General features: G+C 43.0%; 1 protein-coding gene across 2 annotated transcripts in view; it reads left to right on the plus strand.

The window, feature by feature from the left end:
- kcnq3 (potassium voltage-gated channel, KQT-like subfamily, member 3) overlaps window positions 1–19,240 on the plus strand; it is an 80,494-nt gene extending 61,254 nt beyond the window's left edge. Inside the window, exons 2-16 of one of the 2 annotated variants that reach the window (XM_070918435.1) lie at window positions 4,633–4,723; window positions 5,681–5,807; window positions 6,598–6,770; window positions 7,319–7,492; window positions 8,760–8,870; window positions 10,334–10,429; window positions 10,560–10,654; window positions 11,100–11,126; window positions 14,565–14,764; window positions 14,944–15,049; window positions 17,459–17,590; window positions 17,681–17,776; window positions 18,049–18,136; window positions 18,536–18,662; window positions 18,783–19,240. In XM_070918435.1, coding sequence (XP_070774536.1) covers window positions 4,633–4,723; window positions 5,681–5,807; window positions 6,598–6,770; window positions 7,319–7,492; window positions 8,760–8,870; window positions 10,334–10,429; window positions 10,560–10,654; window positions 11,100–11,126; window positions 14,565–14,764; window positions 14,944–15,049; window positions 17,459–17,590; window positions 17,681–17,776; window positions 18,049–18,136; window positions 18,536–18,662; window positions 18,783–19,240 — 2,101 coding nt within the window. Of the gene's footprint in view, window positions 1–4,632; window positions 4,724–5,680; window positions 5,808–6,597; window positions 6,771–7,318; window positions 7,493–8,759; window positions 8,871–10,333; window positions 10,430–10,559; window positions 10,655–11,099; window positions 11,127–14,564; window positions 14,765–14,943; window positions 15,050–17,458; window positions 17,591–17,680; window positions 17,777–18,048; window positions 18,137–18,535 lie in introns of both variants that reach the window. The other variant, XM_070918434.1, reaches the window with a different exon arrangement.
- The last annotated feature ends 3,414 nt before the right edge of the window (window positions 19,241–22,654 follow it).

Here is a 22,654-nt window from a genome sequence, read left to right on the forward strand (position 1 = left end):
CCCATGAGGCTGGGGTCAGGGGAAACTGCCACAGACTCCTGACAGGCTGCACTCTGTCCAGAATTAAAAAGCAAGTAAATAATCCAACTGTCAAGTCGTCAATAAAGGAAAAGTTTGCCGCGTCAATAGAGTCGAACAGGGTGCAGGCGGGGAAGAAGAGGAAGTGGGACCATCTGTTTTCTTGTCTGTACCTGAGTTCTCTCCTGTTCAAAGTTCAAACGAAGTCTTGTGCCGCCCGTCATCGAGGGTACTAATGTCACTAAATTCAGTTTTGATATGTTTTCAGGTAAGAAAGTAACCAGATCTCTGTTTGAAGATGTGCTCTGGCGCTCTCAGAGATGTGAGGAGCCTGTTGTCTCTCTCTGTTGATGTCAGGTTCAGGTTGAACTGAAGCTGAATTACATCATTTGAATGATGTTTTATTTCACTGTCACATAAATCAGATTCTTTCCTTGAGACATTTAAAAGCTGAAGTTGGATTCATTCCACCTCTGCACTCATAAAACTCTCCGTAACATTTCAGTGAATCAGAAAATCGATCAGCTTCGTTTCAGCGTGTCAGCAGGATGGTTTCGCTGCTTCCGAACGTCTTCTCAGAGATCCTCGGACTAAAGATCTCCGTCTCTCATCTCGTCCTTGTGACAGCAGTCATTAACGCCGCGCCGCTGCTGTCCTTTCCCACCAGTGTTTGCATATCGCCGAGCAAATTAACCGTCAGAATTGCATCGTCTGCACTCTCTTTATTGAATCTTGCCGGCAAATTGGTTGTTAGGAATCCTCAGGGGTGGTATCAGCACCGGGGAGCCCAGCAGGGCCGAGCCTCCGCTGGATTAATGGAGAGAGAGAGTCGGCGGTACTGACTCATGACCTTTAATAAGAAATAAAAACATCCATCCAGAGCTGGATTCTAGTTTGAATAAACAAATCAACTAATTCAAAAATAACTAGTAAATAGTTTGTGTTCTTAACTGACTGAAGGATCAGATCTCGGTGCGGAGGACAGTAAAGTGCTGCTTCAAAGACGTTAGAATTATATTTTACTGACAAAACCTGGCAGAGCAGGAAGGACGATGTTACTGTTTCAGGTTATGGATTTAGTGTTACTGCGTGTGCTTGTTTGTGTGGGTGAAAACATGCAACTAGTGAGCTGCGTGTTGCATATTTGTGGGTAAACCGAAGACGTCAGGCTCTTCTTCTCTCTGTCCCTTTTTGTCTCGATTTAAAATATGGAAATAACCGTCACCCAACATGATTTATAACCTGCTCCGAGCTAAGAACCCGTTTCCACTGAGTGAAAATCACTTTTACCAATTGTAATAGTGAAACTCTTCACACTAAGGAAATGGATGGAAAGCTTCTCCGTGGTGTCTCCCCAGGTCGGGGCGGCTCTCTCAGAAACCCTTGATTGCGGCACAGATTGGATTCCATGCTTCATTTATTTGGCCGGCAGCAGGTACTGCAGATGTTACAGCATTACACCGCCTGACTTTATACCACCGGCACGCTGATGTGGTGCTGATGGTGGTCTCCAATGTCTCGGACTAGCTGTGAAGCCTGGTCTTCTTGAAAAATGATCTAGAAGTTAACTTCCTGTTAAAGATAAAAACTAGTGAAGTTCAGTGTGAAGTCCAGCTGCACTCATTGATGAGCCTCACGTTTGATCTTCTGCTGTTTGATTTGCGGCCCCCTCCCCTCGATGCGTCCGGTCTGACGGGCATGGACGTCGCTCTGTGCGCCTTATTGAACAAACCATCTGAAGCCGAATAGGAAGCCGACTGCGTTGCAGATCAGTATCTGTTGGATCATATCGAGTTAACATCGATCTCCTCCGCTCGCTCCAGGATTCTCCGTCCTCTGGATAACTTTGAGGAGAAATGCACTGATTTCATTTAGAGAACAGGAAGTACAGTACGCTAAAACGCAGCATATGACGACTTTTTATAGTCAACAAAACACTACAACTACAACAGAGCGCTCTCAACTATCATTTCCTCCTGGTGAATTATGTAAAACTCCCCAGGCTTGTTTGGCTGTAAAATATTCATGTTGTTATGGTTGTGCAGCACTTCAGAAACTTCTCAGAGATGTCAACACTGCCTAATGGCAACACAACAGGCCATCAATGATTCAGGATGTAGAAACAATCAATGGCCCTCAAAAAAGACAAATGTTGATATGTTCTTAATTGAAAGGAGACATTTTAATAGTAGTTCATTCATTCGAAAAGACACAAAAACTCACACATAAAGAAGAAATGTATGTCAAATATAGAAGCTGCAAACGCCAAACTTACCCTCCCAAAAAGAAGCCTCCTGTGGAGCGAGGCCTGATGGCACCAGGAAAGACGAACCCCCCCCGAATCCGTCCAGTCAACAAGTGCAGTTTCAAACTGTATTTCAGTCTCTAGTCTCTCAGCAAAGTGTCCCAGTGTGGTACATGAATATGTGTCGCCTGATTCACTCTGAACATAATCCAGCCAGCAATTAGGTGTTTCATCTCAATGTCACGAGGGAAAACGCTGTAGTTGTATGTAACTGTAGAGACGTGTTAGCAGAGAGGTCACTGAGCTCTGTGTGGTTTCAGCCAACATACAGTATGAATACCTTTCTGTCAATAATTGGTGTTGGACTATTGCAGACAATAAGACATTTAATGCAGCTTGTATCTATAGATTTTTGAGTAGTTTGCTCAGACTGCTGGATTCATTTACTCATTCATTCTAAAATATGATGGAAAACACATCCGATGTGCAGCAGATGTTAAAGCTGTCATGATCCGGGCATTAGATGGATGTCAGTAGCAAAATAAACATCTATTCACGTGAATATGTCACAGATAATTATGGAATCAATATTAAACTGAATATTGACACCTCTGAATATGGAAACTTTTCAGTTTCTGCAGGTTAATACACTGAAGTCATGGTGAAGCTCTCACCACCATAAACTCCAGTTTGCCAGAGTGCCCCGGCCTGCTGTCCTGGACGAGTCGAGCTTTGACAGCCACATCGGGCTGGAGCTGTAAGAGAGTGTGGTGCTGTGGAAAGAGCTGAAAAAGAACAAAATAACGGAGGTGATGGTGGAGAATACTGGACATGCTGCGAGGTTCCTCAGCTGATTAAGTTTATTTAGTGTGGTTCCACGTCGTATATCATAGCAGGGTGGTTAACTCCAGGCTGTCTGGAATATAGCCAGGGTGTGCTCTAGTGTACAATTTAAACAGCCATTTGTATGTGTGGATCCAATTAATTTCAAGCTCTGACAGAGCTAAATGTAGATGTTAGGGTAGAAAGAATTAGATATTTGGGTTGGTGGGGCACAGAATGTGAGAATTAATGTTGCGAAAATAATCAGTTATACGTATACGTGTACATACATACTTATACATACCTGTATGTATGTACACACACATCAGTAAACAGTCTAAAACACTCACGAACCTGCGACCCTGCCAGCTGACGTCACAGCGTACAGCACGAGTTCAGTTTGTGAAAACAGTTCATTCTGTATGTGACCATCACACAATGATTAGTCTTCCCAATATATATAATATTCTTAATATATCCACAGATAGCAGACTCCAGGGAGGGGTCCTGTCCTGTTTTAATGTAAACACACCTGCGCTCTCGAGATGTTACTGTTACTTTGCCGAATGAGCCTGAAGGCTAGTTAGCTAGCTTACAGTCTGGTCACTTGGACGTTTCGGGAGGCTTAATGATGCGACAGCAGCCCTGCAGAAGAATGACTAATACTGAACCTTCACTGTAATCCCCCCCCCCCCCCCCCCCCGAACACTGAACAGAGACAAAACAACTGTGTCACATTTTGAAGCATGAGTGAAACAGTCATTTGGGTTAAATCAGTTGTCACGTTCATGTTATTTTAGTAGAGCTACGTGCTGAAAGGAAATAGTTTACTCTGTTAAAATGAGCATTTTACCAACCAGAGACTAACCAACCTGCCAACCAGCACTGGACTGGTAGTGAGATGTTATAGAGATAAGCTCATGCCAGTATCTTTTAACATACTTGGCGCTGTGTTATATTTGGCTGAAATCTTCGGGATCCTCTGACACGCTCTCCCAGTGAAACCACCACAGCTACAGGCCTGGAACGCCGTCCAGTGATATCTGATAAATGGGTTATTGCTTCTTTTTTATTTTTATTTGATCCTCTGATACACTGTCCTCCAGGAAGCCAAACACAGTTTATAAACGATAGATTATATTTAATATAAAGTAACGCTGATAAATGGATTCCCTCAGCTGTTGTGGAAGAACTCTGATTTTAAACACGTTATAAATGGAGCAAAGACACTTTCTGTGGGTTTCAAAGACCCAAATGTGTAATTCATGAATGTGCTTTTACTCTAATGTATGTGAACTGAAAGAGATACAGCAATAGTTATTTTAATAATAGATTTTCCCAGGGGGGGGGGGCTTTACAGTACTTGTTATTGTGCTGCAGCTAATGTTTTAAGTCAACAGTAGAGATGTAGCGCCCTCTAGTGGTAAGACTGAGACAATGCCTCATGGTGGAACATGAGAAGACAAATACTTTGCTGTATTAATGACCTCATTTTGTCAGTTTCCTGTTGTTGTAGTGAAGGTGTTTGTTGTTCTGTGTCTCTGCAGGTTTTTAATTGTTCTGGGATGTTTGATTCTGGCCATACTGACAACATTCAGGGAACACGAGAAGGTGTCTGCACACTGGCTGGTTATACTGGTAAGATGATGACTGCTGCTGCTTTTTGGTTTCCTTGTACACAAGATCATATGTGATGTTTACACTTAAATATTCAAACCAAATACGTCTTCATGGCTGCACCATTCCAGCAGATGGAAATATTTAAGATGTCTGCTGAATCATTTTAGACACATTTCTCCAAATTTCTGCCTGACAGAAACTTTAAAATAAAGTTCTGTGGCTGTGTAACTGCTGAGTGTTGAGTTGTGGCATCATTTAAGATGATAGTTCAATCAATTTACTATCTTTTTACTTATAGTAATTTATTTTGTTGCCTTATAAAGAACTTTACTGTCTAAAAATCCAATGTTCCCCTTATATTCCCCCCTTTTAGACAGAAACCTCTGTCTCCACTAGAATTTAGGATCAGTTTCTGTGTGTTTGACTGTGCAGCATAACTTAGTAATGACTGACCCAAAGGGGTTGATGAGGTTAAAGAAAATCAGATTTGTGTCCATAACTTCTTTAAAATACGTTTCATTTCAAAATCAACTTTTTCTAGAATATGCGCCTTTTGTGTTTTTGTCAATGTTCTCTTACACTTGAACTGTACCTGCCGAGTTTTGCGACAATTTGAGATTTTTCAATTGTCTCTCTTTACAATTGTATGGTGCAAAATCCTGATATTGAGATAATGTGCTTCACAGTTGTCAGTTCTCTGTGAGGGATACCAAAGTCAACGTGACAAAAATCTGTAAGAGTTAAAACATTTAAACAAAAGGCAAAAGATTTGTTCTTGTAAAACATCGAGAGGAATGTGAGTTTAACTGAACAAACTGAAATGTGGATGATACGAACATTAAAATGGAACAAACTCTGGTAGAATAATAAAGACCAGCAGTAAAAACCTTCAGGAAGACTCATGAAAACATTCTGATGTAACCGTTCACCGGCCATTTCCTTCACATCTTGGTGCTTTTTGATTTTCCCGAACAGGAAACCTTCGCCATCTTCATCTTCGGAGCAGAGTTTGCACTGAGGATCTGGGCGGCAGGATGCTGCTGTCGCTACAAAGGATGGAGGGGGAGGCTGAAGTTCGCTCGCAAACCTCTGTGTATTTTAGGTGAGGAGGAGGAACCCTAAAAAACTATGAGCATCCAAAATAAAAAGACAAACTGCCATGTTTCGACTTCACTTCCACTAAATATCATTGCCGTTGTAGGCAGAGGTGACCTTTGTCGACCTCTGTGCGTAGTAGAAACTACAACAGTGGCACAATGACGATTTTCACAACACAGTAGTGGAGCTAAAAGAAAAAGGTCATATATCACATGATTTACTGTGTTGTTTATTGATTACAGGAGCCTCATTAACTTCTACTAATGCAGTTGTTGGTTTTCCTTCACGTTTACTGTAATCAGCTGCTTCCTCAGATCTGAGCCCTAATTAGAGTGAAATAAGTTAAAAAGCTCTTATTATTCCCTGTTTTCCCTTAACGTTCTCCTTATATTTCCTGAGAATTCAGCCTGACATATGACATATTTACTGTCTTTGGGAACTTTGGGATCTCCACTAAAGAGAGAGTCATCCAGCAGAGCTTATAAGCTTAAAGTGATGACTGTTATAAGACAACTGTTGACTATTGTCTTGATGACATCATTAACATGCATGAAACACTGAATTTAAAGCATCAGTATATGTCAAACTGCTGTTGAAGAGTTAAAACTAAATCACGTCCTTTATGTTCAGTCAGCTCTTGTCAGGAGCTAATTCCACAGCTCTTCACAATGTATTCATCACTTCACAAAGAAGACTTAATAACTGTGTCGGGTCAGACTCATTAAAGATTTGATAAAAGCCTCACATGGAGAATCTTTTATGAATCTCTCTGCGCTGCGTCTCCTCTGTCTCAGACATCTTTGTGCTGATTGCCTCGGTGCCGGTGGTGGCGGTGCGTAACCAGGGTAATGTGTTGGCCACGTCCCTGCGCAGCCTGCGCTTCCTGCAGATCCTGCGGATGCTGCGCATGGACCGCAGAGGAGGAACCTGGAAACTGCTGGGCTCCGCCATCTACGCCCACAGTAAGGTATGAATGGACCCGACTCGGTTTGATACTGCTGTCTCTAACTAACTGAAGAAACTGTGTGCGATTGTCCCAAACTGTCCCACTGAGTGACGGATCAGCCGAAACAGGATAAACAGTATAAAGAAAGGGCACTAAAAGTAAAAGGAGCTGAAGTGTCAGCACTGAGAGGAGTTCAAATGTGTACTGAAAAGTGAACGCTCTGAAAGCAGCTGAAGCGTAAGTTAAAACACATAACCACCAAAAGGAGCTGACTTTCAGTTGAAGTGCGAGCGGTGAAATAGGTCGACGTGTTGGGTGAAGGGGTTGAAAGGAGATGAAGTGTATTAAAACGAGGAGAAGACATGTGGGACATGTTACTTATATTTTGACAGATAGAAAGTGAAAAAGGACTGAAGAGTGTGAGGAAGATACTGTAGGAATAACAACACCAAGAAGCTCTTTAAGAGTCTTACAGTCTTTACATAGATGTTGTTCTACCAGAGGATGGTTTCTATCAGTGTTATTGATCTCCATGCTAATCTCTGCAAGACGTGTGTGTGTGTGTGTAGGAGCTGATCACAGCCTGGTACATCGGCTTCCTGTCTCTGATCCTGGCGTCGTTCCTGGTCTACCTGGTGGAGAAGGATGACGTCTCCATGGACGTGTCCAACAATGAAAACCCCACCGCTCAGCCCAAACCACAGGACTTCGACACCTACGCCGACGCACTGTGGTGGGGGCTGGTACGTTTCTGTATGGTGCTACTTTGTAATCCAGCTTTTTGAAGGACACAGACAAAAACGATGTTGTTCTAATGATGAATCCTTCTTTCTCTGTGAATTTAGCTTGAAGCACTAATCAGCAACATGTCTTTAAATTGTAATCCTTAAGATTACAACTCTCCCGCTAAATATGAAAACTGCTATATTGAGAGGTAATTACAGAATGTACATACATTAAATGGCTGTAGCAGGAAACATGCCAACCATAAACAGCTGTGATTGGTCCGTCCGGTCCATCCAGTCTCTCTGCAGAAAAGAACGTGGGAGTAAATGGTGCAAAAAGAAATCTGAGTTATACTGTTGCTGGGTCCTGAAAATGTTAATCCAACTGTTCTAAATTGTAACGTGGCCACATCTGCCGATGAGGTGAGATTATTTCTAAAGTCTCTTTTTCTTGATACCTGTTGTTTAATCAAAAATATCATATGTTGACTTGTTAAATTGATGTTTTTTTGCTATGAGGCTGTCTGTTTGTCACTTTGTAAGTTAGATATCTTCAAAGTTCAGTGTAGTAGTGTCTGGAGCTCCATTGGCCAAATGATCAACTGATAACATTTTGGCTGTGATCCAAATCTGGGATTTCTGCCAAAAAAACAAAATCAGTTTTTAGCCACTAATATTCTGCTGTGTTCATGTGTCGTTGGGAAGCTCTAACTTCAAAGTCAGCTGCTGAACAACATGATATTTTGTTGGAGAGACAAAAACTAAAAGCTGTTAGTGAGCCGGTAGCTTGTTGTAGGATTGTGCAGTCTTGGCAGAGCTTCACGCTCTAATGAACGCCTTCTAGTCAGGGAAGCACTGTACAGTTTTTCCAGCAGCATGGCCTCATTAAAGACGCCGTTCTTCAACTGGGAGGCCAGAGTTCGAGCTCTATATGACAGCAAGCATCTGCTGAAGTGTCCTTGAACAAGATGCTCGATGGTCACCGGCTGCACATTGTAGATGACGCTGTGACCTTTTGAAACACCGAACTGGCCCTCAGTGGATCGATACAGAGGTCGCAGAGCAGGGCACTCAGCAGAGTTCCTCAACACAACTACTGTATATTCCTGTAGAGAGAAGGACGCTCGGACTGTAACGCTGCCATTACTGCATGTTACTGCTGTTACAAATATCTCCTGTCTCACTTCATGGCTCTTAGTAGCCGACGAATCCCTCAACAGTCCTTGACAGTAACTTTGTCAGACATTTGAAAGTAAAGTGTAACCTTTATTTGTCTCTTTTGCAGATTACGCTGACCACTATTGGTTATGGAGACAAAACCCCAAAGACCTGGGCTGGGAGACTGTTAGCCGGCACTTTTGCTCTGATCGGAGTGTCCTTCTTCGCTTTGCCTGCAGTGAGTCTACTCTCCTGTATAGTATATAACAATTGCAGCAGCTCTAGTATATATATAGAGTGCTGCAGGAACGAGTCCTAAAACCCAGAAATCAGTTCACATCTTTACACTTCTGGTTCTCTCGTCTGGAAGTCAGTGGGTTTCTGGTCTGATGCCTGAAATAAGGTCTGTGGTGAACACAAGCTCAAGAGATTTTCACGTTTTGTTCTACGACATAAAATACGTCAGTAGATACCCCCCCACTCGTGAACTTTGAAGGTTTTACGTGTCTTAAAAAAGGCGGTTGCTAACAAGCGGCTAAATGAGACTACAGAGGTTATGGCGGTTGTTATCTGTCTATATATCTATATCTATCTATATTCTCTTCAAAGTTCAGCTCAGTGGTGACGTAGAAGTAATGTGACCGTGCTGTAGTTCCTTTATAGCCTAACGTTAGCTTTTTACTTCTGCCGATTCCATTTATGCTTCAAAGATCATAAAAGTGGAGTTCATCAGTGAAGATCATCTCGCTGAACAAAACGTGTCAGCATCATAAACTTTTATTTGCCACAGAGTTTAATTTCTGCAATAATCCAAAGTCCCCTGGAAGAATCCCGTTGGCTTTTAGTGGAGGGAACCAGGGCGATGCTAACTTCAGGGTTGGGTTACAAAAACCTCGTTGTCCTGCAGGACTCCATTCAGGATAAATTGAACCCACGCTGCTGTTGATGGTCAAATGAATGTTGTATTTTTCGTATATATCCACTTGTTTAAGTGGTGTAAGACGAGAGCAGTCTGATGCTCGGGTTCCTGTCACACCAGAAAGTCACAGAGCAAACGTTTTTTGTTATTTTGCTAGCAACATTACCTAGCTTACTAGCAAGTAGCACCACCTAAGCACATTGAAGAACACCACCCATTTAAACCATGATGAACTGTAAACCAAAACGCAGCTCTTTTGCACTGCAATCTTATTTTACCACCAAAGAACTGTAGCTATAAAAGTAAAGCTGCAAGATTTACTTCACCTGTCACAAGCGAGTCTTGAATCTGATTGCGGTGCTTTCATTCAGATTAACTGAACTCTGTGACAAGGCACTAAAGGGCGAGGCCCGTCGATTTGTGTCAGAGCTATGTGTTTTCTATGTAAACCCACTTACCAGCACCTATTTCCTACTTTCCACACGTGGATGAAAAGCTACTTTACCTCGACTACGTCTTCCGTCTGTGCTGAATCACATCCGGCGCGAGCATCAAGTGACTCGCATAAAATCGCAGCTGGTGTATTTTGCACATCACCGTGGGAACTGACACCGTGAACCTTGACAGATGAAACCATAAGAAGCTTAATTTAAGACGAAGCACACAAAATGTTAAGGCTTCATGCCAAAGCCGAATGAACGGTGTGGGATAACCAGCCCTCGTGGTATTTATGCGCTCAGCTCCAGAGACAGCAGTGTTGTGATCCTGTTTTGTGGCTGCAGGGGATCCTGGGTTCAGGCTTGGCTCTGAAGGTCCAGGAGCAGCACAGACAGAAGCACTTTGAGAAGCGCAGACATCCGGCCGCCGGGCTCATCCAGGTATTTATGTTTCCTACTGTACACTCATAGAGGTTTAGGCTGCATTAAAACTGTAGATCAAACTGAATCATACAGTTAATATCAAAGTGCCCGTTTTAACTGTGACATTATCTGCTATATGTTTATCAAGTCTGCCTGGCGATATTATTCCACCAATCCAATCAGAGAAGACCTTATTGCCACGTGGAGATTTTATGAAACTGTCATCTCTCTTCCCTGTTTCAGGTAAGTAACATGTAATGTACAAAAATAAAACACGCCAAAATGGCATGCAGAGGAAGCGCCTGTTTCATTTACATAGAATACCTGAACATCATGTTAGTGATTTAAGACCTTATAAAACAAAAATCTTTAAGATTTTGTAGAAATATTTGATGCCTAAGGATGATACCAGTAAAACTATCGCTCTTTACTGACAACTACTGGCCAACCAAAGTCACTTTAGCCACGCGTACGAATAGCTAAAGATATCAGGTCTCACATTTAAAGTTTCTTCAAGGCATTTCATTTGTGTATAAACTGACAGCTAGACCAAACAAAGCACAGGCAAACGCTGTAACAAACAGTAGTAGTAGTGTATTTGTCTTCTGACTTGTGATTGTTTGAGGATGTTTAAGCTCTACCGTGTGCATTTGCTAACTTTGTACTTTCTCTCTCTCTCCATCCAAAGGAAGGATCACTTGGAGGCCATGGCGAGGTAGGTCACTGTTGTTTGACCTCCAGCAGAGATGCTGAAAATCACGCAGCGCTGAGTCTTTCTGATGGCGCTTTAATTAGCCCCACATGCTGGAAAGACTTAATGAAGGTTTCCTAGAATATCCCCCCGTCCACTTTTAAATAGCCTCCAATATTAATTCACACGTAGAATAAATCCCTGGGCTGACGGCTGTGGTAAATATGTGAATCGTGATATAAAACTCCCACTCGTCCCGCTCTTTGATAGCGCTGCCTTCCACATCAGCTACTTTGATGACATTTATGCTGAGAGATTTTTTTTTAGAAACCTATTAGTGAGTCCATTAGTTATGTTTCAATTATGAATGACACTTTAGATCGAGTAATTAGGGCCCGAGATGGGCTCTTTGGGTTTGATGATTTTCTTTTTTCTCCATCGTGTGGAGGGATATTAATGAGTCTCTACATCAAAACATGAAAATCTCACTCAGGATGTTTGATTTGTGAGAGAAACAAGCTGCTGAGGTGACGCCATAAGTGGTCATAAGTTTATTGCAGGACACAAGACACAGTAATGTTTGGTGACCACTGACCTCAGCGTAACTACATGATCTACATCTGCTTAGTTTAGACTGTTAGCTGATGTTCTTTCCCGGAGGAACGTTGAATACAGCCTGAAGCAGTGATAGGACACAGTCATTTTTATTGGGATTCGTGGGGATCAAACCTGTGACCTGGGAGTTACAGGACAGTCTCTTTAAAACTACGGTTTCCTCCTGCATTTGGGAAAGGCAGAGAAGAGATCTATCTGTTGGAAGGCCACAAGGAACAGCAACAGTGGAAACATGAAAATAAATGGTCCTCTTTAGGTGGGCCTAAATCCATGTCGGGATGTTGGACTCTCCTGGTCTTAACATAGCCTCATTACATTGGAGCGTTCTGCTCCGACGCCTCCTGGCCTCCACTGAGCCCCCATGTTCAACATGTTGGATTAAGTTACTGCTGCTAAAAGCTACTGAGCGGCAACAACAGGAGCGCTGATACACAGTCTGATAGAGAGGAGGGGAGTTCAGTCCACTCAGAACTGACTTACAGGGTCAGTTCACCCAAATGACCATAAACCACGTAGTGGTCTCAATCCATGCACATAGTGGTGTTTGTCCAGGTTTTGAGATTTCTGTCTCTGTGATTTCTACTTCCATCCCAATACGGTACGAAATTACATTTTGTGTATGAGGAAGTGTATGATGTATGGTGCTTCATGCCCAGATCAGAAATAAAGAGGAAATTAGTAGTCCGAATCTCTGAATTTTCACAGCTGTACAACAATAAATTGGCAACATACAGACACCATTAAAAAGGTACATTACTATATGTATATATATATATATATATATATATATATGGGGTTACTTGTGCTGTTTAGCACAGAGACAACTGAGAAAAATGTTGAGAAAATGGGAGAAAGAAAGAAAAAAGACGATAAAGAGGTGGAGGAAGAAAGAAAGACAAAGATGTAGGACGACACTGCTGGATGGAGAGAGGGAGAAACAGCGTTAGAAAATGAAAACAGAGAGAGGTAGAGAGAGTTTAAAGCCCTTTGTAGGATCAGTGGCTGGGAAATTAGCAGTCTGACATTATCTTGTTGCTCTGAGCGAAGAGGTGGACGACGGCCAGAAACTACAACAGCGCTGCCATGTCCAACGAGGCTGATAAGCCACTTACTGTGTGTGTGTGTGTGTGTTTCACTGCACTGAGTGATATTAGACCTTTTATCTGAGTTATCCACTGGTATTGTGTGATCCATTCAACACAACACTGAGAGAAAATTATACCCCATCTGAGAGTCAGTTTTGTGTGTGTGTGTTGTTCTTGTTTTGCAATGAAAACATGTTTCTGACCTTCGGCGTGAAGCCAGTGTGACCTTCCCTTCCTCTTAGAGCTCGTTCAGGATCTTTTTCAGTGCAGAACGTACCAGAATAATAGGAACACCTATGATTTACTGTAATGCAATCCATGACAACCAATGAAGATTATAATGTTCAGTTTTTGTTGATGATGGTCATCATGGAGTTTGTAGTTAGTGGAGGGAGTGTTGAATTGAATTGAATTGTGTTTAATCTGAGTTTTTAGCCCATTGGTTCCCATTCAAAACTGAAATCTACAAAAACTGCTCACAAATATATAGTTTTCATATAGTATTTTATATAGTTTTTTCTTTTTTCTTTTCCTCAAACAGCTGCTCACTGTGCTTTTTAACACTAGCAGGAGGAAATTTGTTGGGGACTATTTTCAGCAGCGGATGAATCCACATGACGTCATCCATCAGTTTACAGACCACCTTCGTGCTTCAACTTTGACCTATCATACTTAATGAATTAATGCCAACATTTCAGGTGTGCTCACTTTCAGTTTCAGATAGATAGCGTAGATAATCTGGGGAAGCTGATGGTCCAACCTGCCTGATCGTCTCGTGTTTCCCAGATCTAAAGCCAGTCGTAATAAAGTGGAATCATCCTTTAATTTTGTCACTGCAGGTTTGTGCAGGTATAGTAAACCAATATGTGTGTGTGTGTGTGTGTTTCTTGTGACGGAGAGCTGTGGGAGATAAGGAGCATTATTTTTTCCCGTTGTGTTGCCTCATTTACAGAGAGCCACAAGATAATCGCATGTAATTTTCCGCCCTTTATTCTGTCGAGAAGCAGTCAGAAAGAGATTCTCTCTATCTTTAAAGCTTCCTATTCTGCAGCCTCTCAGCGCCGTAATCTGCCGTCCCTATTCTGCCCCGAGGCCACATAGAGGCTCATATTGTGTGTCCGCTGTGGGAGCAAAGTCGCTGAGAACGCTCCACGTTTCAGAGGCCCCGTTCAGGCTGTTGCCGGCTCCGGTTACCCCGCCTCTCTGCCTCTTCCAAGGGACACAGGAGTCTTATTTTACCCAGGGAGCTCTTGTCTTTGTGCTGCCAAATATTGTCAGCCGTTGGACAATAAAGGAGACCAATCTCCTCTCAGCTCTTTGAGGCTTCCTTCTGCCAGGAGAGCAGCATTGTTACGTTGAGGCAGCAGACCGTGAAGACTTTAACTCCTCTGTGAGACGAAAGTCAGACTCAAGGAAAGTTGTTGACACTAGAAGGGGGACTCCTTCAGAAGATGCTGCTGTCTCAGAATGCCAGTACACACATTTGCCTCCTTTCGCAGGTCAAAAGGCGAAAATGTTCAAAAGCTTTAGAAGTCTTTTGACCTGCAATCTGGAAAAATAACAGGTTTCAGTAATAAAGCAGTCTTGCCATGTCTTTCTTTTGTCCATTCATACTTATAAGAGAGAAGTTGGCCATTGGAGAACCTGTGTCGTAAGACTCTGAACATTCAGTGTTGCTGGTTGCCACTTGGGATGGTGCTGTATATCACATGACTTCCTCATCCTTCATACTGTATCTCCTCTCTCTTTTCTTCCATTTCAGCCAAAAACTCAGTTTACTCGAACGCGTTCGCCTTCCCAATGCACGGCCATCAATTGGGACGGGCAAGAAGCTCATAGGTAACGCCGACTCCATCGAGGAAAGTCCCTCCAAGGAGCCCAAACCTGCCGGTTTCAGTAACCGGGAACGCTTCCGCACCGCCTTCCGCATGAAGGCGTACACACTCCGCCAGAGCTCAGAAGGTATGAAAATGAAGCCCAAGGTCGTGAAAATAAAAGGTTTGTTTTGGTCTGTAAGATTCAATTCACAACTGTGGGCTCGGGGCCTGGACCATGTGGTTATCATCATATTAGCTGTCAGTGGTTTGCTAATGCACAATTCTTGTTCATTCAGTGTTTTCCTGTTTTTTTTTCTCCTTCAGACTCCGGAGCCCTGGCAGACCCAGCCTTAGAGGAGCGGGGCTTCCCCCCAGACATCCTCATGGAGGAGATGATCCCCACACTGAAACTGGTCATCAGGGCGGTCAGGTCAGAAACGTTCAACATCATAATATTTCATGATGATCTGTGCTGCTTCAAAGTCGCAACGAAACTGTATTTAGAGCTTTGTTCGTTCCATGAATCCAATGTAAAAAAAGTATGCTTTTCTGTGATTGGAAGGGCTGAGGGGTATGGTTCTTCTACATCTGTTATTCTTTTATTGTAATGAGTTCTTGTATTGTAGCTGGATTAAATACAGTATAAAACCAGACAGCACTCGGAAAGCTCTTCGCAGCAGCTGATAGTCTTGTTGCTGTGCTGACCACAGGTTTCTTTTTTTGCTGAAGTGATGTGGAGGTGTACTCCAGGGTACACCATGACATCATGGTTGGGTGTGGTTTCAGGTGCAACAAAGCACGCTTCTGACCACACCCAACTGTCACCCATCAGTGACGCGGGGTGGGGTCAGAGGTGTACTTACGCAACACACACTGATGGTTTCAAGCTATCCTACTGATCGCTTGCTAGCAAGCAAACATGCTAGTAACAAACTAAATTTAAATTTGTTCCGAAGTTCAGCTCTGCAAATGTTTTATGAAGACGGAAATGCACTCGACGTGTTTGTTAGAAGGATAAATTCAATACGTTCTGTTGTGTAGCCCTGAATGTAAACATAACTTTGTTTACAAAAACGTATACCGTGTAACGTTTCAGATTTGGATCTCATCAGAATACACTTACTGATGTGATCACTTGGCTGATTTTATTCTTTGAAATACGTGCAGATAAGTTTTGTCAAACAACACATTTCTCAATGTCAAGAAACCCTCAAGCTGCACCAAAAACTAATCATAAACCTTTCCACCAAATTTCACTTAAATTCATTTTTTATATAGAAAACAAACAACATTGGGCAGAAAACTTTCTTGTTGGAGGTAATTTAAATCAGGATATTTAGTATCTGAGAAATAATCGGACCCAGCACTTGATGCCAACTTTCAGTACTTGACAGTTTAAAATGCTACATACACAATACGATTGGTGTTGGATGCTGCCTCAGTCATTACAGCAGGAGCACCAGGGTGAGCAGTGGAAACCAGAGAGTGTAGGCAGAACTCAGTCATGCTTACAGGGTGCTGGTAAATCTATAGGCCACACTGCTGACATAATGCAGGAATTCAATCTAGTGTGAGGGCCTGTGAGTTGAGTGATTAACCCTGTGAAAGTGCTGCTTCCTTCCACACCATTATTTCGGGGCTGAATGGGTCTCTGAATGGGATGCTCAGACCTGGAGGGTTTTAGTTTCAGGACCCAAGACTTTCTGCCAAAACACCAAAGCTCGTGCAGGAGCTGCTGACTCAGGTTCAAGTCAGCCCAAAGTGGGAGTTCTGTGGGACAAAAGACGGAGCTCAGTGGGTGGCAGGGTGGACTCAAAGTTGAAGATGACTTTCAAAGAACTGAAAGATCCCAAGTTTGATCCCAGGTACAATCAGCAAGGGTTATCTGGTGAATGATCCCAGGTATAGTCATGTACAGTGTGAACTCCTACTTGCAGGTTGATAATAGCTGACTTTGGTGAACAAAAAGTTTGTTGTGGTTGGGATGAGGGTAAGTCGCTTTAAATCTGAGGCCACGTTTTTCTACCAAAAAAAGGTGGATTGCTCATTCCGGGTTGGAAGTGGGTTTCTGCCCCAAGTAAAGGACTTCATGTATCTTTGTCTTGTTCATGAACGACGGTAAGATGGAGCACGAAATCGACAGGCAGATTGGTGCTGTGTCAGCAGTAATACTGGCATTGTTGTGGTGAAGAAGCAGTTTTCTCTGTTTTCCAGTCGACCTACATTTCAACCCTCAGCTATGCTCATGAGCTTTGGGTAATGACCGAAAGAATTAGATCACAGATACAAGCAGCCGTTGTAGGGTGGTTGTGCTCACCCGTAGAGATGAGGCATCCTTAGACATCCAGAAGGACCTCGAGTGTCAAAATCATTTATTTTGATCTGCTCATTTATGAGCAGCTCCCAGCTGCAGCCAGGAGGAGCTGGTGGACGTGGCTAGGGAGAGGGATGTCTGGGCTGCCTTACTTAGGCGACCTGGACCAGGATGTAAGTATTTTGACTGTGGCTTGATCAAACAAATAGATCATGTTATGATCTAAGCAAGTTAAATGCTCAGATCTTGGGTCAAACAGGTCCGGAACGAGAGTCGTCAAACGATAAAACAGGTTATATAAATGCATTATTTGTAGATGAAGTGGTTATAACACCTGACGATGACGACAGTTATCATCTCTGATTGTTTAGGAAAACTGTGCATGCACAACAATGGTAGGTCCGGAAAGTCGCTCTGCAACATCTAACAGATTTTGACCACAGAGAGAATTCCTTTGCTTTCCAAGTTTGATCAAATAGATTCTGTAACTTTAATGTCCAAACTGTTGAACTGTTTGTCTCACAGGATCATGCAGTTCCTCTTGAACAAGAAGCGGTTTAAGGAAACTCTGAGGCCTTACGACGTCAAAGACGTGATTGAGCAGTACTCCGCTGGACATCTGGACATGCTCTGTAGAATTAAATACCTCCAGACAAGGTCAGCAACTTCACTACAGATGAGAGAGTCTGTTTCAGTGAAGCAAATATCTCCTCTTCCTCAAGCTCATCCTCTTTGTCTTCCTTTAAGGATCGACATGATTCTTGCTCCTGGACCCCCCCTCACACCCAAGCAAAAGAAAACCCAGAAAACGCCCTTTACCTACCCACCCAATCAGTCACCCAGGTACCGTCACGCTGAGAAAACATCATGAATATAATTATATTGCAATATTAGACTGTCTGAAAAAGAAGTGCTAAAATAATGCTAACTTTACGGCTAGTATTTATTTTCATTGCCATGTCACATATAACTATGAATTTATCTAGTAGTCTGCAAACAGTTCCAATGTTAAGTAAGTTCTTTATTTCTAAAGCAGTCGCTCTGTGCAGGTGAATCTTCTGTTAAAAAACAAATGTTTGTGCAGTCCACGTCTACTCAGTGTCCTTGTGTTCCAGGCACGAGTCCTACCTAGCCAAAGCCGCCTCCATGCCAGATGCCGAAGACCAAAGCATGATGGGTAGATTTGTCAGGGTGGAGAGACAGGTGAGGATTAGAACTGCAAGCACCTTGTGAAATGCTTAGATAAGTAAGGGAGTTTTCAACATTTCAGATGTACTAATAATATCTAATGTAATATCTGAAGTCTTTGCACCTGAACCAAAAAGCTGAAAGTGATATAGTCATCTTAACTTAGTCAACTTCAGATGCACATTTGTGCTGTTGATCAGCTGCAAACTTGACATTGCTGACCTCTGATGGTACGGAGAGTCAGAGCCAGAGAGTCCAAAATGGAGGAAGGTATAGTATTAGTTGTGCTTCACAGCCCGCAAGGAGTCAATACATCATCAAGCTTCCAACAACACCCTTCCAGTTGAAATAATAAATAATTTTACACAGTAGATCATGAAACTGTGTTGCTGATGTAATGTGTCTCTGTCTCAGGTGGAGGACATGGAGAAGAAGTTGGACTTCCTGGTGGACATGCACATCCAGCACACTGAGCACCTGCAGGTGGACTCTGCCGGCGCCGCCCACATGACCCTGGAGACCTGCGACCCTACAGGGAATGGTGAGATCCGTCGGGTTTTCTTCAACTACGCTGAGGCATTCCCGCACATGTCGTACCAGGTGCCTGTCAGCAAGGTGAGTCCATATTATGGCAGAGGAAGAGGAGGTGGAGAGGGGACAGTGTTGGCTGGTGGAAGCCGCATTCCTCCAGACCATCAACCCCCACCATCACACCTCCACCAACGCCACCCTCCGCCTGCCATCCCCACCTACACCGAACGTCCCACAGTGTTGCCCATCAGCTCTCTGCAGGACTTGTCAGCGGGGCTGGGCAGGACCACAGGGGGGCGGGGGGGAGACTCGCCGCTCTCCATGCTATCGGTGAACCACGAGGAGCTTGAGCGTTCACCCAGTGGGTTCAGCATCTCTGGGGAGCGGGAGGGGGAGGAAGGGGAGGACTTGTCAATGGGAGCCGGGGTGGCGACCGGGGACGCCAGCTGGACGAGACCCAGACCGAGCTACCTGGCGGAGGGGGAGACGGACACGGACACGGACCCCTTCACGCCCAGCGGGGGGCCCCTGCCGCTCTCCTCCACAGGGGAGGGATTTGGCGACGCTGTGTGGAACATGCCGCCCTGAGAGGTGTTCATGTGACCACACAGAAATCCACAACTCTGAGTTAAGACCTTAAATCCAAACCATGCCTCTAAACCCAAATCAGTTTGGGTCAAAGCCACACCTCTGGACCAAACCATTGGAGGAAAGGTGGGTCTGATCCGCCTTGATGCTGCCAGGTCGTGAGCGAGGTCATCGACCTTCAGAGGCCACCGCTGATCTCATCGACCGAACGCCGTCCAGACAGAGAGCCATGGCATCGAGACTGCCCCAAAAAAAGGGAAACCAGATAGTTTGTAAAGTAAAACTCTGTACAGCGCAACTCTTCGCAGAAATTTAGCTAAAGTAAAAAAGAACATTAATATACATACTATATACACCCAAAGCTTTATCGCTGCAAAGCCAACCGCACTGCATGTAACGCATGCGATTTTTAGTGTAGACACTGCAAAGTTCAGGATATCAGGAATCGGAAAAAGCGATTGAATGGATACATATACTTGCTATGCCATTTTGTAACACTTATTTTTTTATATGAATACATTTTCATTGTTTTTTGCATGGTTTGCATGATAATGCACCATTCTAGCGGTGACGGCTGGAGGATGATACTGGAACCAAAAGTCTCCTGTCTCTTTGTTTGGTTTGTCATTTGGTGTGTGTGTGTGTGTGTGTGTGTGTGTGTGTGTGTGTGTGTGTGTGTGTGTGTTTGTGTGTGAGAAAGAGGGACTTGAGTAACAAAACACTGGTTAGTTGCTGGCAGTCGTGTTTCACCATTTCTGCTTTTCTCACATTGTGCTGTAAATTCTCTGAGGATCAGTTCTGTCCAGAAACAAGAATTTCTGATCCCGTCACTTTGTTTTCACACCACTGTGCTCTTGAGTTGTATGTCACCACTTTACGCATACAAACTTTCCAGTTGAAAAAAAAGAAAAATTCAACAGAATTTGAAACACTAAATCTCTGCTGCTTTGTTGGCACATGAATTCAGGGATATAAACCACCTATGCGTCTTTAACTTACAAAGGTTGCTGAGTTCAGTTTATCACTGCTTGAAAAGGATATTACCTGATGATCAAATGATTTATATTATCAAAGCAAAATAATCCCAACACTAACTCATTATTTTACTTTCAGGACACATGACAGTCCAGTATGGCACATGTAAACATAAAGAACTGCATTCGCATTCTGCAGCTCAAAGTCTTCTAGTTATTGTTTTCTAACAGTAAATTCTGCACTGAGCTGCTTTTTTTCCCTCCTTATATCTTGACAACATGGTCATGTGTTTCGTACGAAGCTACGTTCTGCAACGTTTCACCCCCTTGTGACGTCTTGTTGAACTCTCAAATTAGAATTTTTAACTTGACTATTTTCACTGGATCATTATTATTATTATTATACCCAAGCTCATCCAGAGACTTTTAATTAAAGTGAAGGCCATCTGGGTTTCTAATCCCCCGTGCCATAATTTCCCTACACGCAGGAAATTCTTACAACTGCAATGAAAATTACGTTGAATAAATCCTTTTTTGAGGCTTGTCCAGCTCCTCAGCAGTATATACATACAGTATGTCATCCTCTGATGTAAGGAGGGAATTCCTAAGTCACTCCAGGTAATTATACTCCTGATGAAGTGGGGTATACGATAACATTTACATTTATCAATGGAAAGATGGGAACTTCATAACGTGCTTTATTTATCTAAATTTCTTTTCAACAATCACAAATTACTGTATAGTTCACTGCTGCACTGCGAGCAACTCGAATGTCCAGTGATGAACACAAACTCACACACTGTAAGCAACAACACCACTTTGGAAAGACCGGAGAAATACTGGGAAGGGATTGGCCGCAGGTTTCTGATGTCACTTCAAAGGTACAGAGATTTTTTTAAAAAGAAACAACACGAGCCTGAACACCACTTACTGCAACAAAAAGAGCTTTACAGAAGATCACATAAAGGCCTAAACAGCATTTACTACTTTAGATTTAGGACGACACAGATACTGAATGTAATATTTGACCACCAACTATATCTACACACATGGATTATTGCACAGTTATAGCATGTTAAAGCACCTTCAGCGTCAGGGGGATTTCATAGAGGGGCTTCCACACCGGGCTTCAACAGGAAGTTCAGATGCTTTACTGTAACCTGCTTAGAGTGCAGTCACACCTACTGTTTTTTGTCATTGGTTTGTTTGAACTACTCAGTGACTGTTTAGCAAACCACAGTGACGAGTGCAAACTAGTCTCGCAACGCCTCGTTGAAACCGGCACACCGTAGCTTGAAACAAGAGTCTCGTGTAGGTCGTTCACCGGATGAAGTTTTGGTATTTGGACGTCAGCAGTGGTGCGGGTCAGCTGCTCCCTCAGACCAGGTGCACACTGGATTTGTTGCTTTGACAGAGACAGTTTCAGTGGGCTGATACGCAACAAGTTGTCCTGATCTACGAAATAACAGAAGAGGTGGTGACGAAGACTGTCGGTTAGATATTTTTGTATCTCAGGACGCTTCATCGTGAACTATCACACGTTACTTCTAGTTTAACATTTATGTTCTTCTGTGTACAAAAGAGTAATTCCTTTTTTGAGTACAAAATTTAGGAGGCATGTCCAGCTACTCTACTAGTAGTATATACATACAGTGTATAATCCTGGGACCCGAAGAGGGAACTCCTAAATCACTCCAGGTAATTATACTCCTGATGGAGCGGGGTACACGATAATGGACTCTGTCCGGATGTGGCAAACTCCGCCCACCTGGTGCTCCAAGCAGGTTAAAACAAGCACTCCAACTCAGTGTGCAGCTCAGATTGAAGCCTGATGTGGAGGCAGCTGCAGTCTGTGGGATGAACGAGGTGAACCAAACACTTCTTATTATTATCTATTTATCTTATTGTATCACAGTTACTATTACGTATCTTCTGCTACTGAAGCCCATTCAATTATATATTATAAAAGTAAATTATCTTGCAATGCAGACACAAATTGTCACCATATATAGATATAAAGATCATAACATGATGATATATCCCTGTAGACATTCATTCATCGTGCCTCTGAAGCAAGAAACATCATTCCGAATGACTCCACACGGTCATTCTGCATTTAGTGTTTCAGCGCCGCTCCATCTCACCTCACGACAAACACTCTACACGGGATTTATGAATGTGAACTCTGTTTCCTTCTGCAGTCATTTGTCTTTTCTTTTTAAACTAGCACACAGTGCAGTCTTGCTTTTGTAAAATGCTGTTTTGTAGCTTTGTGATGCTTTTGGCTCTTTCACTGAATTCAGACTCAACATGACTTCAGCTGCACAGAAATGTAAAGGTTGTAATGTTTCACTTCTCGTTTCTTTCTTTCTCTTTATATCGGCTTAGAGTTTAACGGCTGTATCCGTTCACGGTGGAGTTTAACGTCTCGACGTCAGAT

Source organism: Enoplosus armatus, chromosome 14 (assembly GCF_043641665.1).
Source record: "Enoplosus armatus isolate fEnoArm2 chromosome 14, fEnoArm2.hap1, whole genome shotgun sequence".
Taxonomy (NCBI): domain Eukaryota; kingdom Metazoa; phylum Chordata; class Actinopteri; order Centrarchiformes; family Enoplosidae; genus Enoplosus; species Enoplosus armatus.